General features: G+C 41.5%; 1 protein-coding gene across 8 annotated transcripts in view; it reads left to right on the top strand.

The window, feature by feature from the left end:
* hiw (MYC binding protein highwire) overlaps positions 1–14,569 on the top strand; it is a 136,557-nt gene extending 121,988 nt beyond the window's left edge. For all 8 annotated transcript variants that reach the window (XM_069509001.1, XM_069509007.1, XM_069509005.1 and 5 more), the window contains 14 exons: positions 59–214; positions 1,117–1,284; positions 1,543–1,656; positions 2,416–2,504; positions 2,900–3,107; positions 3,405–3,577; positions 4,003–4,192; positions 4,634–4,921; positions 5,460–5,645; positions 6,221–6,328; positions 6,651–6,848; positions 7,281–7,439; positions 8,386–8,494; positions 8,951–14,569. In XM_069509001.1, the coding sequence (XP_069365102.1) occupies positions 59–214; positions 1,117–1,284; positions 1,543–1,656; positions 2,416–2,504; positions 2,900–3,107; positions 3,405–3,577; positions 4,003–4,192; positions 4,634–4,921; positions 5,460–5,645; positions 6,221–6,328; positions 6,651–6,848; positions 7,281–7,439; positions 8,386–8,494; positions 8,951–9,072 (2,268 nt within the window). In that variant the 3' untranslated portion in view covers positions 9,073–14,569. The remainder of the gene's footprint in view (positions 1–58; positions 215–1,116; positions 1,285–1,542; positions 1,657–2,415; positions 2,505–2,899; positions 3,108–3,404; positions 3,578–4,002; positions 4,193–4,633; positions 4,922–5,459; positions 5,646–6,220; positions 6,329–6,650; positions 6,849–7,280; positions 7,440–8,385; positions 8,495–8,950) is intronic.

Here is a 14,569-nt window from a genome sequence, read left to right as displayed (position 1 = left end):
TATCATGTGGAACTCCAGCGTGTGACGTCACTCAACCTTTACGATCTTGTGTTGTTAGGTGTTTGGAAAACTGCTGGAGTGGGACCTCAACTCCAGCACCGAGTCGGGCGAAGGTGCGGCCGCGGAGGAGGCGGCTGGCGACGACAGCGACCTGCGCGAACACGTGGTCGGCATTCTGTTCGCCGGCCACAAGCTTACCTCGCTGCAGCAACAGGTTTTTATTTAAACTATTATATATTAGCTTGCGCTTGGCCGCAATCACACCAGATAGAAGATAATGCAGCCTAAGCGATTGAAAGATTTGTGTTTTTTTTAATTCATTATAGGCAAACGCTTGACCACAATCACACCTGATAGGAAGTGATGATGCAGCCTAAGATGGGACGCGTTTACCTATTGCAACGGTTTCGGCTTGGTAAAGTGACGTAACACTCGTGTGACCGCAATCGTTGTGCGTTAAAATACTTAAAGTTAAATAATTAAGTTCTCCGTCATTTATTAGTTCTGATCTATATTTTAATAATTCCATTGTTTTAAATATGATATACAGCTGTGATAGCCTAGTGGTTAGGACGTCCGCCTTCTAATCGGAGGTCGGGGTTCAGTACCTGTAACTTATTGGGGTTATGTGCATTTCAAATAATTAAATATCACTTGCTTTAACGGTGAAGGAAAACATCGTGAGGAAACATGCATGCTTGAGAGTTCTTCATAATGTTCTCAAAGGTGTGTGAAGTCTACCAATCCGCACATGGCCAGTGTGGCCTATGTGTAGACTATGGCCAAACCCTTCTCACTCTCAGAGGAGACCCGTGCTCTGCAGTGAGCCTTCGATGGGTTGATCATATGAAAGCAATTTTTGTTATCAATAAATATTCATTATTATTCATTAAAGAAACGAATGAAGAGAACGCTTAGGAATGAGTTGCTTTACTAGCTTTGGTTTGGTCAATGTGAAATGGTGATACTAAAAAGGATACCGGGCTGAGTTATTGTGGGTTTCTTTTCAGACCATTGCTTGTTGACGTTGACTTTGAATTGAGCAGATTTTGATCATGATGATGAAATATGATGTTAACATCGTGAAACTTTATCATTGTGAAACGATGTGTCCAGGTGATGTCTCACATAGTGTGCGCGATTGGCTGCGAGGCGACGCGCGTGCGTGACGACTGGGAGACCACGTTGTTGTGCGCGGAGGTGAACGAATGCGAAGGCGAGCCGCCGCGCCCGCCGCTCACTCACCACTTACAGGACAACTACTGCTTCGAGATGCTCTCGCTTGTGAGTTAAATTTGTTTTATTTTATTTTTAGGGGTCTGTACCTCAAAAGGATAAAGGTACCTTTATAGGATCCTGTCTGCCTGTTTGTCTTTCCGCCTATCTGTCGTGTCTATCAAGAAAACCTATAGAGTACTTCCTGTTGACCTAGATTCCTGAAATTTGGCAAGTATGTTTGTAGGTCTTATAAGCACAATGTAAATGAAGAAACCCGAAAATGAATATTTTCTCGCATTAGTGTGAAATACTCTATTCCGACAGTTGTTGGCGCTGAGCGGCAGCGCGGTAGGACGCGCACATCTCGCGCAGCGAACAGAGCTGCTGGTTGACTTGCTCGCGTTGCTGCACACCGGCAGTGAACGAGTTCAAAGACAGGTATACCATAAAGGTTTATTAAACTTCTTCGATTCGCTTCGACTCTGTATTAGTCTTAAAGCGCGCATTTTCGTCCGAAGTTTTTGTCTGAATCCCTGATGCGCTGCTATATCACGCTCTTATACTCTTTACGTGTCTCAAAACAAATAAACTAGTTATGTAGATACTAGCGGATGCCCGCGACTTCGTCCGCGTGGATTTACATTTTTCAAAATCCCTCTGGAACTCTTTGAATTTCTCGGATAAAAGTAGCCTATGTGAATCCAGGGTATAATCTATCTCCATTCCAAATTTCATCCAAATCCGTTCAGCCGTTTTTGCGTGATTGAGTTATAAACATCCAAATATCCACACTTACACATTTGTAATATTAGTAGGATTAAAAGCAAAAAATAATTAGAAACTGCAGGCGCTCTAACATTTACCGACAGCGGTAAGCGCTGTCACAAAATCTCGAACAATGAGATTCCAATCCACTTGACACTTTCGGCCTTTCAATCGTATTCATTTCAATGGAATGGTATTCGGGCGCAATCCCAGGAGACGCGGGTTCGATTCCTGCCGGTCCGCAATTTTTGATTATAATTATTTAGGTATTCGTTAGGTCTAAATTCATGCTCTAAAACTATAATATTATTGACGGATACCTATTATAGAGCCAACTAGAGATTGGGCTTTTGTCATTGTCTGTTACATACAAAATAATATTATGTGCCCTCTCGCACACATTACTTTACATAATTTGCATTATTTTTGAAGGTGATCTCCTTACTTCGACGAATGATTGCGGAGGTGCCTCCGCAAAAAATGCTATCCGCTCTTAACTACGGCGGCGATATGACAGCACGGTAAGAAGACACAACTTTCTTAAAAGGCTAAAGAGCTGCCGATACGGTCAAGCGGCTTGACGTCAAGCACGAAGATTTTTGCTCGAGTCAAACATTTTGACCGTTTACAAAGTTTGCTTGATGCTTGAGACAAGCATTTACGTGCTTGGTGCGTCATTGATGCAATTTTATGTTTTTGCTTGACGCGATGTGAGAAAAGTGCCGTTTGCTTGATCAAGCCGTTTGACGGGCGCATCAAGATGTCGTTAAGCAGCTTGATCAAGCCAAACAAATCTACGTGCTTGACGTCAAGCCACTTTACCGTCTCGGAAGCTCTTTATAATAATGTTTTTGAAGATTACTTATAATTTAATATTAGTTGTTCGCTCCGCATGTGGTCTATTGAATTTTTTTAGAGTGACGTTGCTGGATCACCTCGTGTGTTACGTGGGTAAGGCGATGACCGTGCAAGTGAAGGTGAAGGGAGTGGGCGCCACAAGCCCGGGCACGGTGTCTCTGGGAGGCAGCGTGACGCCCGCGCCGCCCGCCGCCTGGTTCATGCGCGGGGAGACCACTCAGAAACATGCGCACCTTGTAGCCAGGCTTTTGACTGATATGGCGGAGGTAAGATTCTGGTTTTTTTTTAATTTCTATACAAGTTAGCCCTTGACTGCGATCTAACCAGTACCAACCAAGTAACCAGATTCATTAAGGCCCGTACCCCAGGCCAGTTTCTACGCAGCATGCGAAATGCTAAATTGCTTGGCGGTACGGCTTACGTCAAAAAAATTCAACTCAACTAAATTGACAGATCTAAATGTAGGCTATCCTGTTCATATTGTTCCCTGCGAAGAAGGATAACACTACTGTGATGCGTGAATAGTTTCCGTAACTAATTTACACCATTGTTTGCAAATACAGGATAAGGTGTCCGACTCATGGGGCTTGGACACACGGACGGCGTTAGCGCAATACGTGCGTGCGGTGGCGCAGATAGAAGAAGCCGAGCGTCACCCGGCGCGCTGCATCGCTTCGCCCACTGTTTGGCTCGCGCTGGCCTCGCTTTGCGTCTGCGATCACCATCATATTGAACTGTGAGTATACTGTAAAGCCTGCCAATTGTTAATTTTGTTTAGCTATTTAAGTATCAGGACCACGGTAGATATTTTTTGTATGTGGTAAATAGGAGAGTACCCAAAGTGGTTAAGTCGTCGGCGTCCTAGTGGGGGATCTGGAGTTGAATCCCGGACATAATGTGCTTATCACTTGCTTAAACGGTGAGGCAAAACATCGTGTGGAAACCTCCATGCACTTAGAGTTCTCGAAAGTATTTTCAAAGGTGTGTGAAGTATGCCAATCTACATTTTGGCAGCGTGGTAGACCGTGCGAAGAGTGCTATTCTGAGAGGAGATCCATGTTCAGTGGTGAGCTGGTCATGTGTTGATCATGATGGTGTAGACCGCAGCATGCTACAGCGAAACAAGTATTGCAAAATAATGATAATTTGTATTATTGTCAGTATGAACCGGTCAAATGAAGGTCGCGAATCGCGCGGGCGTGATTCAGCAGCGGAGGCGCGGCCACACTGCACCAACCACGACGACGGCTCCACGCTGGCGGTCATCGAGTGTCGCTCTTGCGGGGCCCTCTGCTCCGCGTGCGACTCAATCCTGCATCTTAATAGAGCAGCCCGCAACCATCAACGACAGGTACAGATCGTGATACTTCACGAAACCCGGCTATCTTTGTGAGAGTGAGTGCACACGTACACATTGTCTGTGCGTGACGTTTAGTTTCGAGTGCAACGTGGTTTACGTAACGCACACAATGCGTTAACGATTATTCGCTGCACTCACTACTACAACCAAGGCAGAGCAGTCATCGTGAAATAGAACATCTATAATAAGATTTTATGACAGGATTTCATAATATTATGAGCTGTTCCTCCCCTGCTTCACTCGAGTGGAATTTTCGAAAATCGGCGAGGTTTTCTAAAAATCCGTGATTGATTCGATGGTTTTCTAAAGATTGCGTTTTTGACATCTGTTAGTCATATACAAAATAAAATTGTATGCCCTCTCGCATTACTTTTATATCTGACAACGAAACGTCAAAAACGCAATCTCTAATAATACTTTTGATTTGTCCAGATATGTAAAGAGGAAGAAAGCGCCATCCGAATCGACATCCACGAGGGATGCGGGCGAGCGAAACTATTCTGGTTATTGCTGTTAGTGGATCGGCGCACACTGAAGGCGCTAGTGGAGTTCCGCGGCATCGAGGGCGCGGCATCCGCTAGTGCGGGCGCGACGGGGAGCGCGGGGGGCGCGGGGGCCGGGGAGCGGGCGGGGCTGGCGGGCACGTGCCGCTTCTGCGGCGCCCGTGGAAACTCCGGCCTTCTCGCCATTGGCAATGTCTGCGCTGACCAACAATGCCAGGTATGTAATGAGAGTTCGAGGAGACATGTGGAGGTTTTAATAAAGTGAAGGCGCGGGTGGAATTCCTTGGGAACGAGGGCGCGGAAGCTGCAGGTATTGGCGAGTCGGCAGCGCGGGGAATGGGGAGCGGGCGGGGCTTGCGGGCACGTGTTGCTTCTGCGGCGCTCAGGACAAAGCTCAGCTCCGGCTTGCTCGCCATAGAACGTGTACGCCGATGTGCAGTGTCAGGTATGTAATGAGAGTTTGAAGACATAATGTGAAGGTGCTGGCGGAGTTCAGCGGGATCGAGAGGGCGAGAAATTCTTGTGCGGGGGGATAGGCAAGGAGGTGTGAGTGGGCCTGCGAGTACAGTCACTTGCCATAAACAATGTGTGAGCCGATCAGCAATATCAGGCGTCTAATGAGTAATGACACGTTCGCAGGAGGCATGTTTTAATTAATATTATTAGTCTATACTATTTATATCTGTGTTTCTTTCTTCGATCTTTCTTTAATACCTGCTGGTGGAATGATGTTAACAAATGTGATTTTCCCGCAGGAGCACGGGAGAGAAGCGTGCAGCCGCGTGCTCGGGTGCGGGCACGCGTGCGGCGGCGTGCGCGGCGAGCGCTCGTGCCTGCCGTGCCTGTTCGGCTGCGCGGGCGCCGAGTCTCTGCGCCAGGATGCCGACGATATGTGCATGATCTGCTTCACCGACCCGCTGCAGGCGGCGCCCGCTATACAGGTACCAAACCAATAATATAATATAATGCTTATAATTTTTATAATAGTTTTTAATTAACTGTACAAACAACAAAACTTTAGGTCTTTTTTTGTGAAAACAATTTGGCATAGTCAATTTTTTGTCAATAAATGAAATTAACTTAAAAAAAATAATGTCGATTGACTCAGTTTTATGTAAGGATCATTTCTTTGTATCGAAAGAAAAATATCGGGGCAGCAACAGGATAGGAAGTTGGTAAATAAGTAAATGGTTGTATACAATTTTTGTACAATACGCTACAGAAGATAATGTACATCGACCTTTAGAAAGAGATAGCGGTTTTGTAGAGCATTGTCTCTGTCGTTGAGACCGACAAACCGTCACAGGTATGAGTGACAGAGACAACGCTCTACAAAGCTGAAATCTCACTCTAAAGGTTGATGTACATTATCTTCTGCCTCGTACTGGTAGGTAAGTAGGTACCCTAATAACACTAATCCATCCATGCCATCACACATTGGCGTCAGCTAAAAGTATATTTATCTAAATATAGGATTGGTATTCCTTAGTTCGTCAGTTTGAATTCTTATTTTCAGCTAAGTTGCGGGCATGTCTTCCATCTACACTGCTGCAAGAAAGTCTTGGCAAACAAGTGGGTGGGACCACGAATAACATTTTCCTTCGCACAGTGTCCCATTTGTAAGGTCAGTGACGCAAGGTTATGGGTATTATGTATTGTAGCTGTTTAAGTCGTATCGGTATAAGTAAGGTACACTAAATGTGTGTTTTTGCGAGCTCTTGCTGGCGACTCTGATTAGTCCGACACGCACGCACACTTACGCAAAGCTGATGTAAACGACGCGACGTACAGAAAGTAATGTACATCAGTCATTAAAATGATTTTTCGGCTTTGTAGAGCGTTGTCTCTGTCACTCATACCTATATGACCGAATAAAATAAGTTTTATACCATTTTAGTCGTGTTTATTAGTATTGAAAATTGTAACGGATTAAATTGGTGGCACAGGAGGATATGACACACTGGACCCTAGAGGAGCTATTGGCTCCCATACGGCGCCTGTCCGATGAGGTGCGACGAAAGGCGTTGATGCGGCTGGAGTACGAGGGGCTCGGGGCCGGCGGCACGCGCGGACGCTCGCTCGCGGACCCCGCCGCCTATGCCATGGAGCGATATGCGTATTACGTCTGCCATAAATGCGGAAAGGTATAAAGCGTGACAATAAGGCCCTTCTTACATTACGATACTAACAGACGACTAGAATCCTACGTGAGTCTCGGAGTATCTCACATACACTTCGCTACCGGTATCCTACCCGTCTGCTACTAGTGTCGCGATACCCACCCTGTCGTCACCCCACGTCGTGTTTCCTACGAATCTCGGCAAAATAGCGGCGGATCAGCAGTTTGAAATTACAGTTCAAGAAGAATTCTTTGTTTTTAGAAGCATATTGTACGAAACTCGAGTAGCAAACATGTATTCTACCGGCATGCGACTGCGGTAGCGTCTTGCGAGTATTGCAATGTATGAAGGGCCTAAAGAAACTAATTGAAACGATACGGCGCTGATCATTTATTTCACTGCGCGTTTTAATTTGCTTTAGTTTTGATGTATAATGTTTTTGACGTATAAATGCAGGCGTATTTCGGCGGGCTTGCGCGTTGCGAAGTGGAGAATAGCGGTTGGTGGGAGCCCACAGAACTAGTTTGTGGAGCCTGCAGCGACGTAGCGGGCGCGCGCGTCTGCCCCAAGCACGCAGCAGACTTCTTGGAGTACAAGTGTCGATACTGCTGCTCTGTGAGTATCTAAATATATATAAAAAAAAAAGATTCCGACGAATTGAGAACTTCCTCCTTTTTTTGAAGTCGGTTAAAAAGGATTGACTGACTGATCTATCAACGCACAGCTCAAACTACTGGACCGATCAGGCTGAAATTTGGCATGCAGATAGCTATTATGACGTCGGCATCTGCTGAGAAAGGATTTTTGAAAATTCAACCCCTAGGGGGTGAAATAGGGGTTTAAAATTTGTGTAGTCCACGCGGTTGAAGTCGCGAGCATAAGCTAGTTTTAAAATATAATTTTTCATGTCTACACTGGGTGTAAAAAGCTGTGATAGCGGATAGCCTAGTGGTTAGGACGTTCGCCTTCTAATCGGAGGTCGGGGGTTCGATCCCGGATACGCACCTCTAACTTTTCGGAGTTACTTATGTGGTTTTAAGTAATTAAATATCACTTGCTTTAACGGTGAAGGAAAACATCGTGAGGAAACCTGCATGCCTGAGAGTTCTCCATAATGTTCTCAAAGGTGTATGAAGTCTACCAATCCGCACTTGGCCAGCGTGGTAGACTATTTCCAAAACCTGTCTCTCTGAGAGGAGACCCGTGCTCTGTAGTTAGCCGGCGATGGGTTGATCATGATGATGACACTGGGTGTCGATTCGTTAAAAATTTTAAGCCTAGTGTTTTTTTGTAAATAGAAAAATTGCAACATTAAATAAATTTTTAAAGAGAGAAGAACCTTTATTTATAAATTCAACAATGTGGCTAATTCCGTTGTACACAATCTCTAAACTAAACTAAAATGGCACGTCTAAATCTATTGCTATCCCGTTCATAATGTTGCTTGCGGAAAAGGATAGCACTTGATTTAGACCTGTTAATTTAGTTTAGTTTAGAGATTGTGTACAAGAGAATCGGCCCTACTGTCCCTGTCACTAAAATATGGTTTTCGTGTCGACAGGTAGCGGTATTCTTCTGCTTCGGCACGTCACACTTCTGCAACTCTTGCCACGATGATTTCCAACGCGTCACCAACATACCCAGACATCTTCTGCCGCAATGTCCTGCCGGTATTTATTATTTTATTAAGTTGTTTAGAATCGCTACTAGATAACTATTCTATTTACTTTCCAAACAATCATTATACAAGAATAACTCGACTCCGGTATGGATAACAATTTCAGCAGTATGTCTTAGTTGACATAGTAGAGTAAACTTATCCGTTCCCTCAAAACTAACAAACCATAGTGTTTTGTGGTTGTTTTGTGCTACATCTCATCACGAAAAATGTCATTTACAACATGGCGGAAATTTATTCCTATTCTTATTTAAACGCATTACACGACCGATTTCACCAACGTAAAATAAATCTTATCCGAGATTAAATTTGATATTTTGGCACGTTTTCAGCACAATACATTTATTACGCCCAATTTATTCATCGATTAAACGTCACTCAACGTTGGTGAAATCGGCACCTAGAGTAGTATTGGTAGGTGTTGAAGTTTGTCTTGTTTGTCGGACAGGTCCGAAGGGCGAACAACTGCCCGGCACCTCGGACGAGTGTCCATTGCACGTGCAGCATCCGCCAACGGGCGAGGAGTTTGCGCTCGGCTGCGGCGTATGTCGCCACGCGCACGCCTTTTAATCGACCGACCTTCTTTCTTCCGTCTAATCCAACTAAGTTCCAAAGTTTTGCATGGCTACTGTTTTGACATGGCCCATACATCGCTAGGAAAGTAGATTGGCAAGTTTCAGGGGTTGGGACAAAATGACGAATCCATCAGAACCACGGGCCCCAGTCAAAGCGAACAAGTAAAATGAAAAGTTGTCACCTTTCTTAAAACATCCGACGTCTTATGCATTGTATATTAAATCTTGTACGTTGTCTTTCTCACTCATAATATGGACAACAGTATGCGCTACCAAGCCAATTTCGTTTAATCGTAACTTTCATCCTCATTGATGGGTCCGTTATTTCAAAATTTTATGAAAATGAATAATCAGTATTTTTTTAGCTCATTTTGTCCTTTTTTCGTGTGATATATTTATAATTGTTCGCTCTAACCGAGATTTCGTAGCCCTAACTTGCCAATCTCCTTCCATTTGTAATTTAAGTGTGCGTTCAACTACTCACGGCGACGACTTGTATAGTTCTTGCATTTCACGAGGGCGAGTGGCTCATGCTTGTGTTTAAGTCGTATCGGTGTAAGTGGTAAAATAAATCTCGCGACTGATCGGTCCGATATGCACGCACACTTACGCAATGTCCATGTATACGACGTAACTACAAGTAAAGTTCACTCGCCTTCGTGAATTGCAAGAACTGTTCCCGTATTAGGTGAACTCTAGTATGCTAACTTGATAAGTTTGATTAGGGCGAGATAGTTCTCGCCACCTTTTCTTGAAGTGTCCGTGGAGAAAGGATTATAAAACTATAAATGTAGTTAAAATTTAATCGTTTTGTTATTGTTTTTTTAATTTTTACGAACCAACTATGTAAATTGAATATTTCTAACATCTAAACGGTTGTTGATGTATATAAATGTGGTTATGACCGTAACGTAAAGTTCATAGTCTGGAATAGACGACCATAAAAATAACAATTCTAAACAGAACTCCACAAAACATCCATTTTAAAATGCTCGAATTTAAGAATTTACTCGGAATTGACAAAACACTATAAATACTTCATAGCAACAGCTATTCTACTATCAATTGTCACACTGTGGTTTGATGAACGCAATTACTGGTTGGTCCAAACTCTTGCACTGCTGGCTAAAATGCACAATTACACCAAAAATACGTTAAATTCAGCTAATCACAACAATTGTCAAACCATAATGGTTTGGCCCCACCAGCGGGATCCGGTAATTGATTCGTAATATCACGAATTGTGGTGGCCGCTGTCAATCGTATCGTAGAGCCGTTCCATTATAGCAAGGTGAATCACAAATTTACGAACCATCCATTGGCTGTTTCGTTTATATTTAAAGATTTTTTTACAGTGATTATATTTTTAAATGAATGTATACTAAGTGTACTGTAGAGTCAATTGATGCTTTATACAATTTTTAAATGATCATACAGCTGTGCACTCGCAATATACCAAAAAAAATACGTTGTTAAAAATAATTAAGTAAAAATGTAAGTAGGCGTAATTGCGCCGTAATATAAGTCTACATTTTAATAAATATCTATTATATTATATAGTAAATTTAAACCGTTATTCGGTATTTTGAATTGGAGAAACCAAAAGCAAATGATTAGGAGGGAGATGCTAGGTCCTTAGTTTAAAAAAACATACTGAGGTGTTGAGGTTTATAGTGACGCGGCACGGTGAGTTATCGGATCACAGGATTGTGAACCATATATTGTACATTTTATTAACTAAATAGACATGCGTTTGCTGTAATCTCACCGAATAGGTGATGATGCAGCCTAAAGTGAAGCGCGCCTGCCAAATATGCACATTCATTCACTTGTCAGGGGGTGATTTATATTTTCAATTAACCTTTGTTTATAGACGTGCACGTTTTGTCGTGGCGCTCGGGTGCACTTACACTTGAGACGAGCTCTAATCGATCGATATTTGATATACCACAGTATAATTATTATACGTGCATCTTTAAAAACAATACTCGTAACAGATTTTAAAAAAATACTCAGATTTACCTGAAAATGACACTCATTGTTATTGACTTGTAAGCGGTTTTGCTTTTTGTTTTACTTTCGGAATCTTGTCGCAACTTTGAGCTTTCAAACATTTTGGAAAATACTTGCCTGTCTCAGAGTATAGGTTGGCATTAAACAAACGTTTAAAACGTTTGGCATAAGTGATTTAAGTGAAATTAGATTATTTTTTTTAGAATAAAGATTGGTGATACTCGACGAGTTTGTGCATAGGTGCTCCTAAGATAAACTCGATGTATAAGATACTGCTCCGCTATTGACGTGTCACCTGAGAACGAGAAGTAGGCGACGCGGGTCAGGAACCGCAAGGTAGCGAAGCTTGAGTTACGTCGCGGGCGGCTTTGGCGTCCGCAGCAATATTAATGTTCCATTAGATGTGGCGCTTCATAATAACAACATGCTCCAACGAACATCGTTGACCTCTCTCCTGTTAATCGAACCTAATTCGCTTTCGATGCAGTCTGTTTCTTCGATAAGTTAGACCAGACTATTGGTACTAAAGCTATACCTACTCAAATATTATAACGTGAATGATAATTTAGAGTTATCGTGCAAGTTTCATTTGTTCGAATGGACTGCTGCGTAAAGCGGAATACGATTGACAGGAGTGCGAGCGCCGACGTACGTCAGAACGTGTTGTTAGTATGAAGCGCTGCATCTAGTGGAACATTTAATATCGCTGGGCGTCCGCGTGTCGGCCGCTTTCTCACCGGCTGGCAAGGCGGACGCGGGATCGGACGCAGGTCTTGTGATAGGAAAAACTACGGCTCTCTTCACTAACGCTGTGGAAAGCGGTTGCCTGGCTCAGCCCCGCGTTCGTTGTCGAAATGCCATATAATTTATGCCATATATTATTTATATCATTATTATCAATGTTTTTATTTAAATATTGAAATTATATTAAGGCTACATTCCCACTATTTCAATATATTATATGAAAAGTGAACATTCCGATTTCATCTACCGCATTATTAAAACATTGGTTATATTCTTGATAATATCATATATAATTTACTGATAGTAAATGTACTTATTATCAGTTCGGTAAAAGAAGTATATTTCTTTCCTTCCTCCCGCTTGGGAGATATTTTACCGAATTATGTTCCTACTCGTTTTCTAGTTTTGATATTTATGTTATATTACGTTGTGCAATATACAAATCTCATACGAATATTCAAATATTCATCAAAGCGGATTCAAATTAATCCGACTATATGTGTAAATGTTTTCATATTATTACCATATATCATATTTAATGTAGTAGTAATAGAACGTATAGTCGATGTTGTGAGATCGGTCCCAGTCATAATTTATAATTTAATTATTATTGTTTCATTGTAATATATAAAGGTGTTTATGATTTAATATATCGTTTAAGAGAATACTACGTACCTTATTGAGTTAAGTATAAGTTATTGAGTTAAGTATTTATTATATGGTTATAAGTGATAACGTTTTTTTTAGTTCTTATTGTACCTTCTGAAAAGGTCTAGTCAAAAAGTATTATAACTTATGAGTTTAGGAAAACGGAACACTGTTAGTTGTAACTAGTCAGTATTAGTTTCCTAGGATAGACATAGAGTCCGCTCTAAAGGGTCAGATGATGTCCTAAAACGTTGTCCAATGAAACATGATGGCATGGCATCTTAGGGAACAATTTTGACACCATTAGGTACATCAGTGTCTAAAGGTATTCTATCTCTAGCGTTGTCATGTGATTGTTATGCGTCATCACTGCTATCCTAGGAAATCTGAACTTAAGAGAAACTCGCACTTGTCCTGCTTTTATAGTCTTGGGAACTAATTTTGTAAAAGATTGTTAGTTTTACAATTATAAACACGTTTACTATACCTAGTTGATTATGATGATTGTTTAAACTTTCGTACAGAACTCACACTTGTCCTGATTTTTTGTCTTGAGAACTGATTTTGTAAAATTATCAAATTTAGTTTTACGATGATAAACACGTTTACTATATTTGATTATTTTGATTGTTTAAACTTTCATACAGAACTTATACTTGTCCTGCTTTTTCGTCTTTAAAACTAATTTTGTAAAAGTATCAAATTTGGTTTTACAGTGAAAATCATGTTTGCTATATTTGTTTAAACTTTCATACAGAACTCACACTTTTCCTGCTTTTTGTTAAAGTATTAAATTTAGTTTAACGATGATAAACACGTTTACTATATTTGTTTATTATGATTGTTTATGTTTTCATGAAAAACTTGCACTTGTGCTGGTTTTTGTCTTGGAAACTCATTTTGTAAAAGTATTGAATTTAGTTTTACAATAATAAACACATTTACTTTATTTTGATTATTATGATTTTGTAAGCTTTTGTGCAGCTTTTCATGAACAGTTTAAATTGGTGTTGTGTCCTGTAGCTATGGACTGCATAGTCTAATATCGTGCCAGTTACTACATTCAGTAATAAATACGCACGAAGTGTATCAATAATGTCTCCACTGAAAATGTGGAATTTGAGTGTTTAAACTATCGAGAGTGATATTCATTATAAATATACCTATTACATGTTTGATGGCTAAACTCACTCACTCGAATCCGTCCGGGGTTTTTAATCGGCCTTTCCTCACGACGCGGCACCAAAGGAGCGGCAGTAAGGAGTCCTGAGGTTGAGCTGAAGGTGGGTCCAGGTCATCTCTCGTGCAGATCTTCGTCACTAGCACCATTACCGTAGGCCAGGCATCGTAGACTATGTTAATGGTGGATCCACACATACCCCCGGGTTCGGCCAGCGAGCGGGTTGAACCTGGCGGCATGTATGGATCTACCGTAAGAGATTTCAGGAACCGGCGGTAAATGATCTGGAGCTACCTATCCCCCAAACTCAGCCGACAGCCCCCTTTACAACGTGCCGAGTGTCGAGGCCCCGTGGCTCACGACTTCTTGAAAAAGAACCCTGGACGGGTTCGAAATTATTCGAGTTTAGCCGTTATATATTTATATTTATAATAAATATAGTATTGAAAAAATTCAGCTTTGCATATTCATTCGCAAACAGGATTGAATAAAACAGTAACGCAATAATATACCTTTAACGACGGAATGATTTGGAGAAATTATTGAAACGGTAATAGGTTACCAGGTTTATTAGAATATCGATGTTGTATTCAATAAATAATTGTAACTGTTGAGAAATTTCTCCTCGTTCCCTTCTCAATAATGGTCCATACTCACTTTCACACAATCAATTAAATTGATATCGAAAAATGTACAATTATTATTTGAAACACTAATTTGGCGTATTTTCCTGATAACTATCTATGTGTCGAATATGGACGTACATGATGAAAATATTTTAACGTATTTCACACGAAATTATATGTCCTGGCTACTATGATATTGGGTGCACTTTAGTCTTCTATACTATGAAACAAATTGTAGGTTACGAACTAGGTAAGAAATTTTTCAATAAAGCTTACAAAAA

The sequence above is a fragment of the Maniola hyperantus genome, chromosome Z (genome assembly GCF_902806685.2).
Source record: "Maniola hyperantus chromosome Z, iAphHyp1.2, whole genome shotgun sequence".
NCBI lineage: Eukaryota > Metazoa > Arthropoda > Insecta > Lepidoptera > Nymphalidae > Maniola > Maniola hyperantus.
The sequence above is the reverse complement of the archived record's forward strand: the minus strand, read 5'-3'. Positions and strand labels throughout refer to the sequence as shown.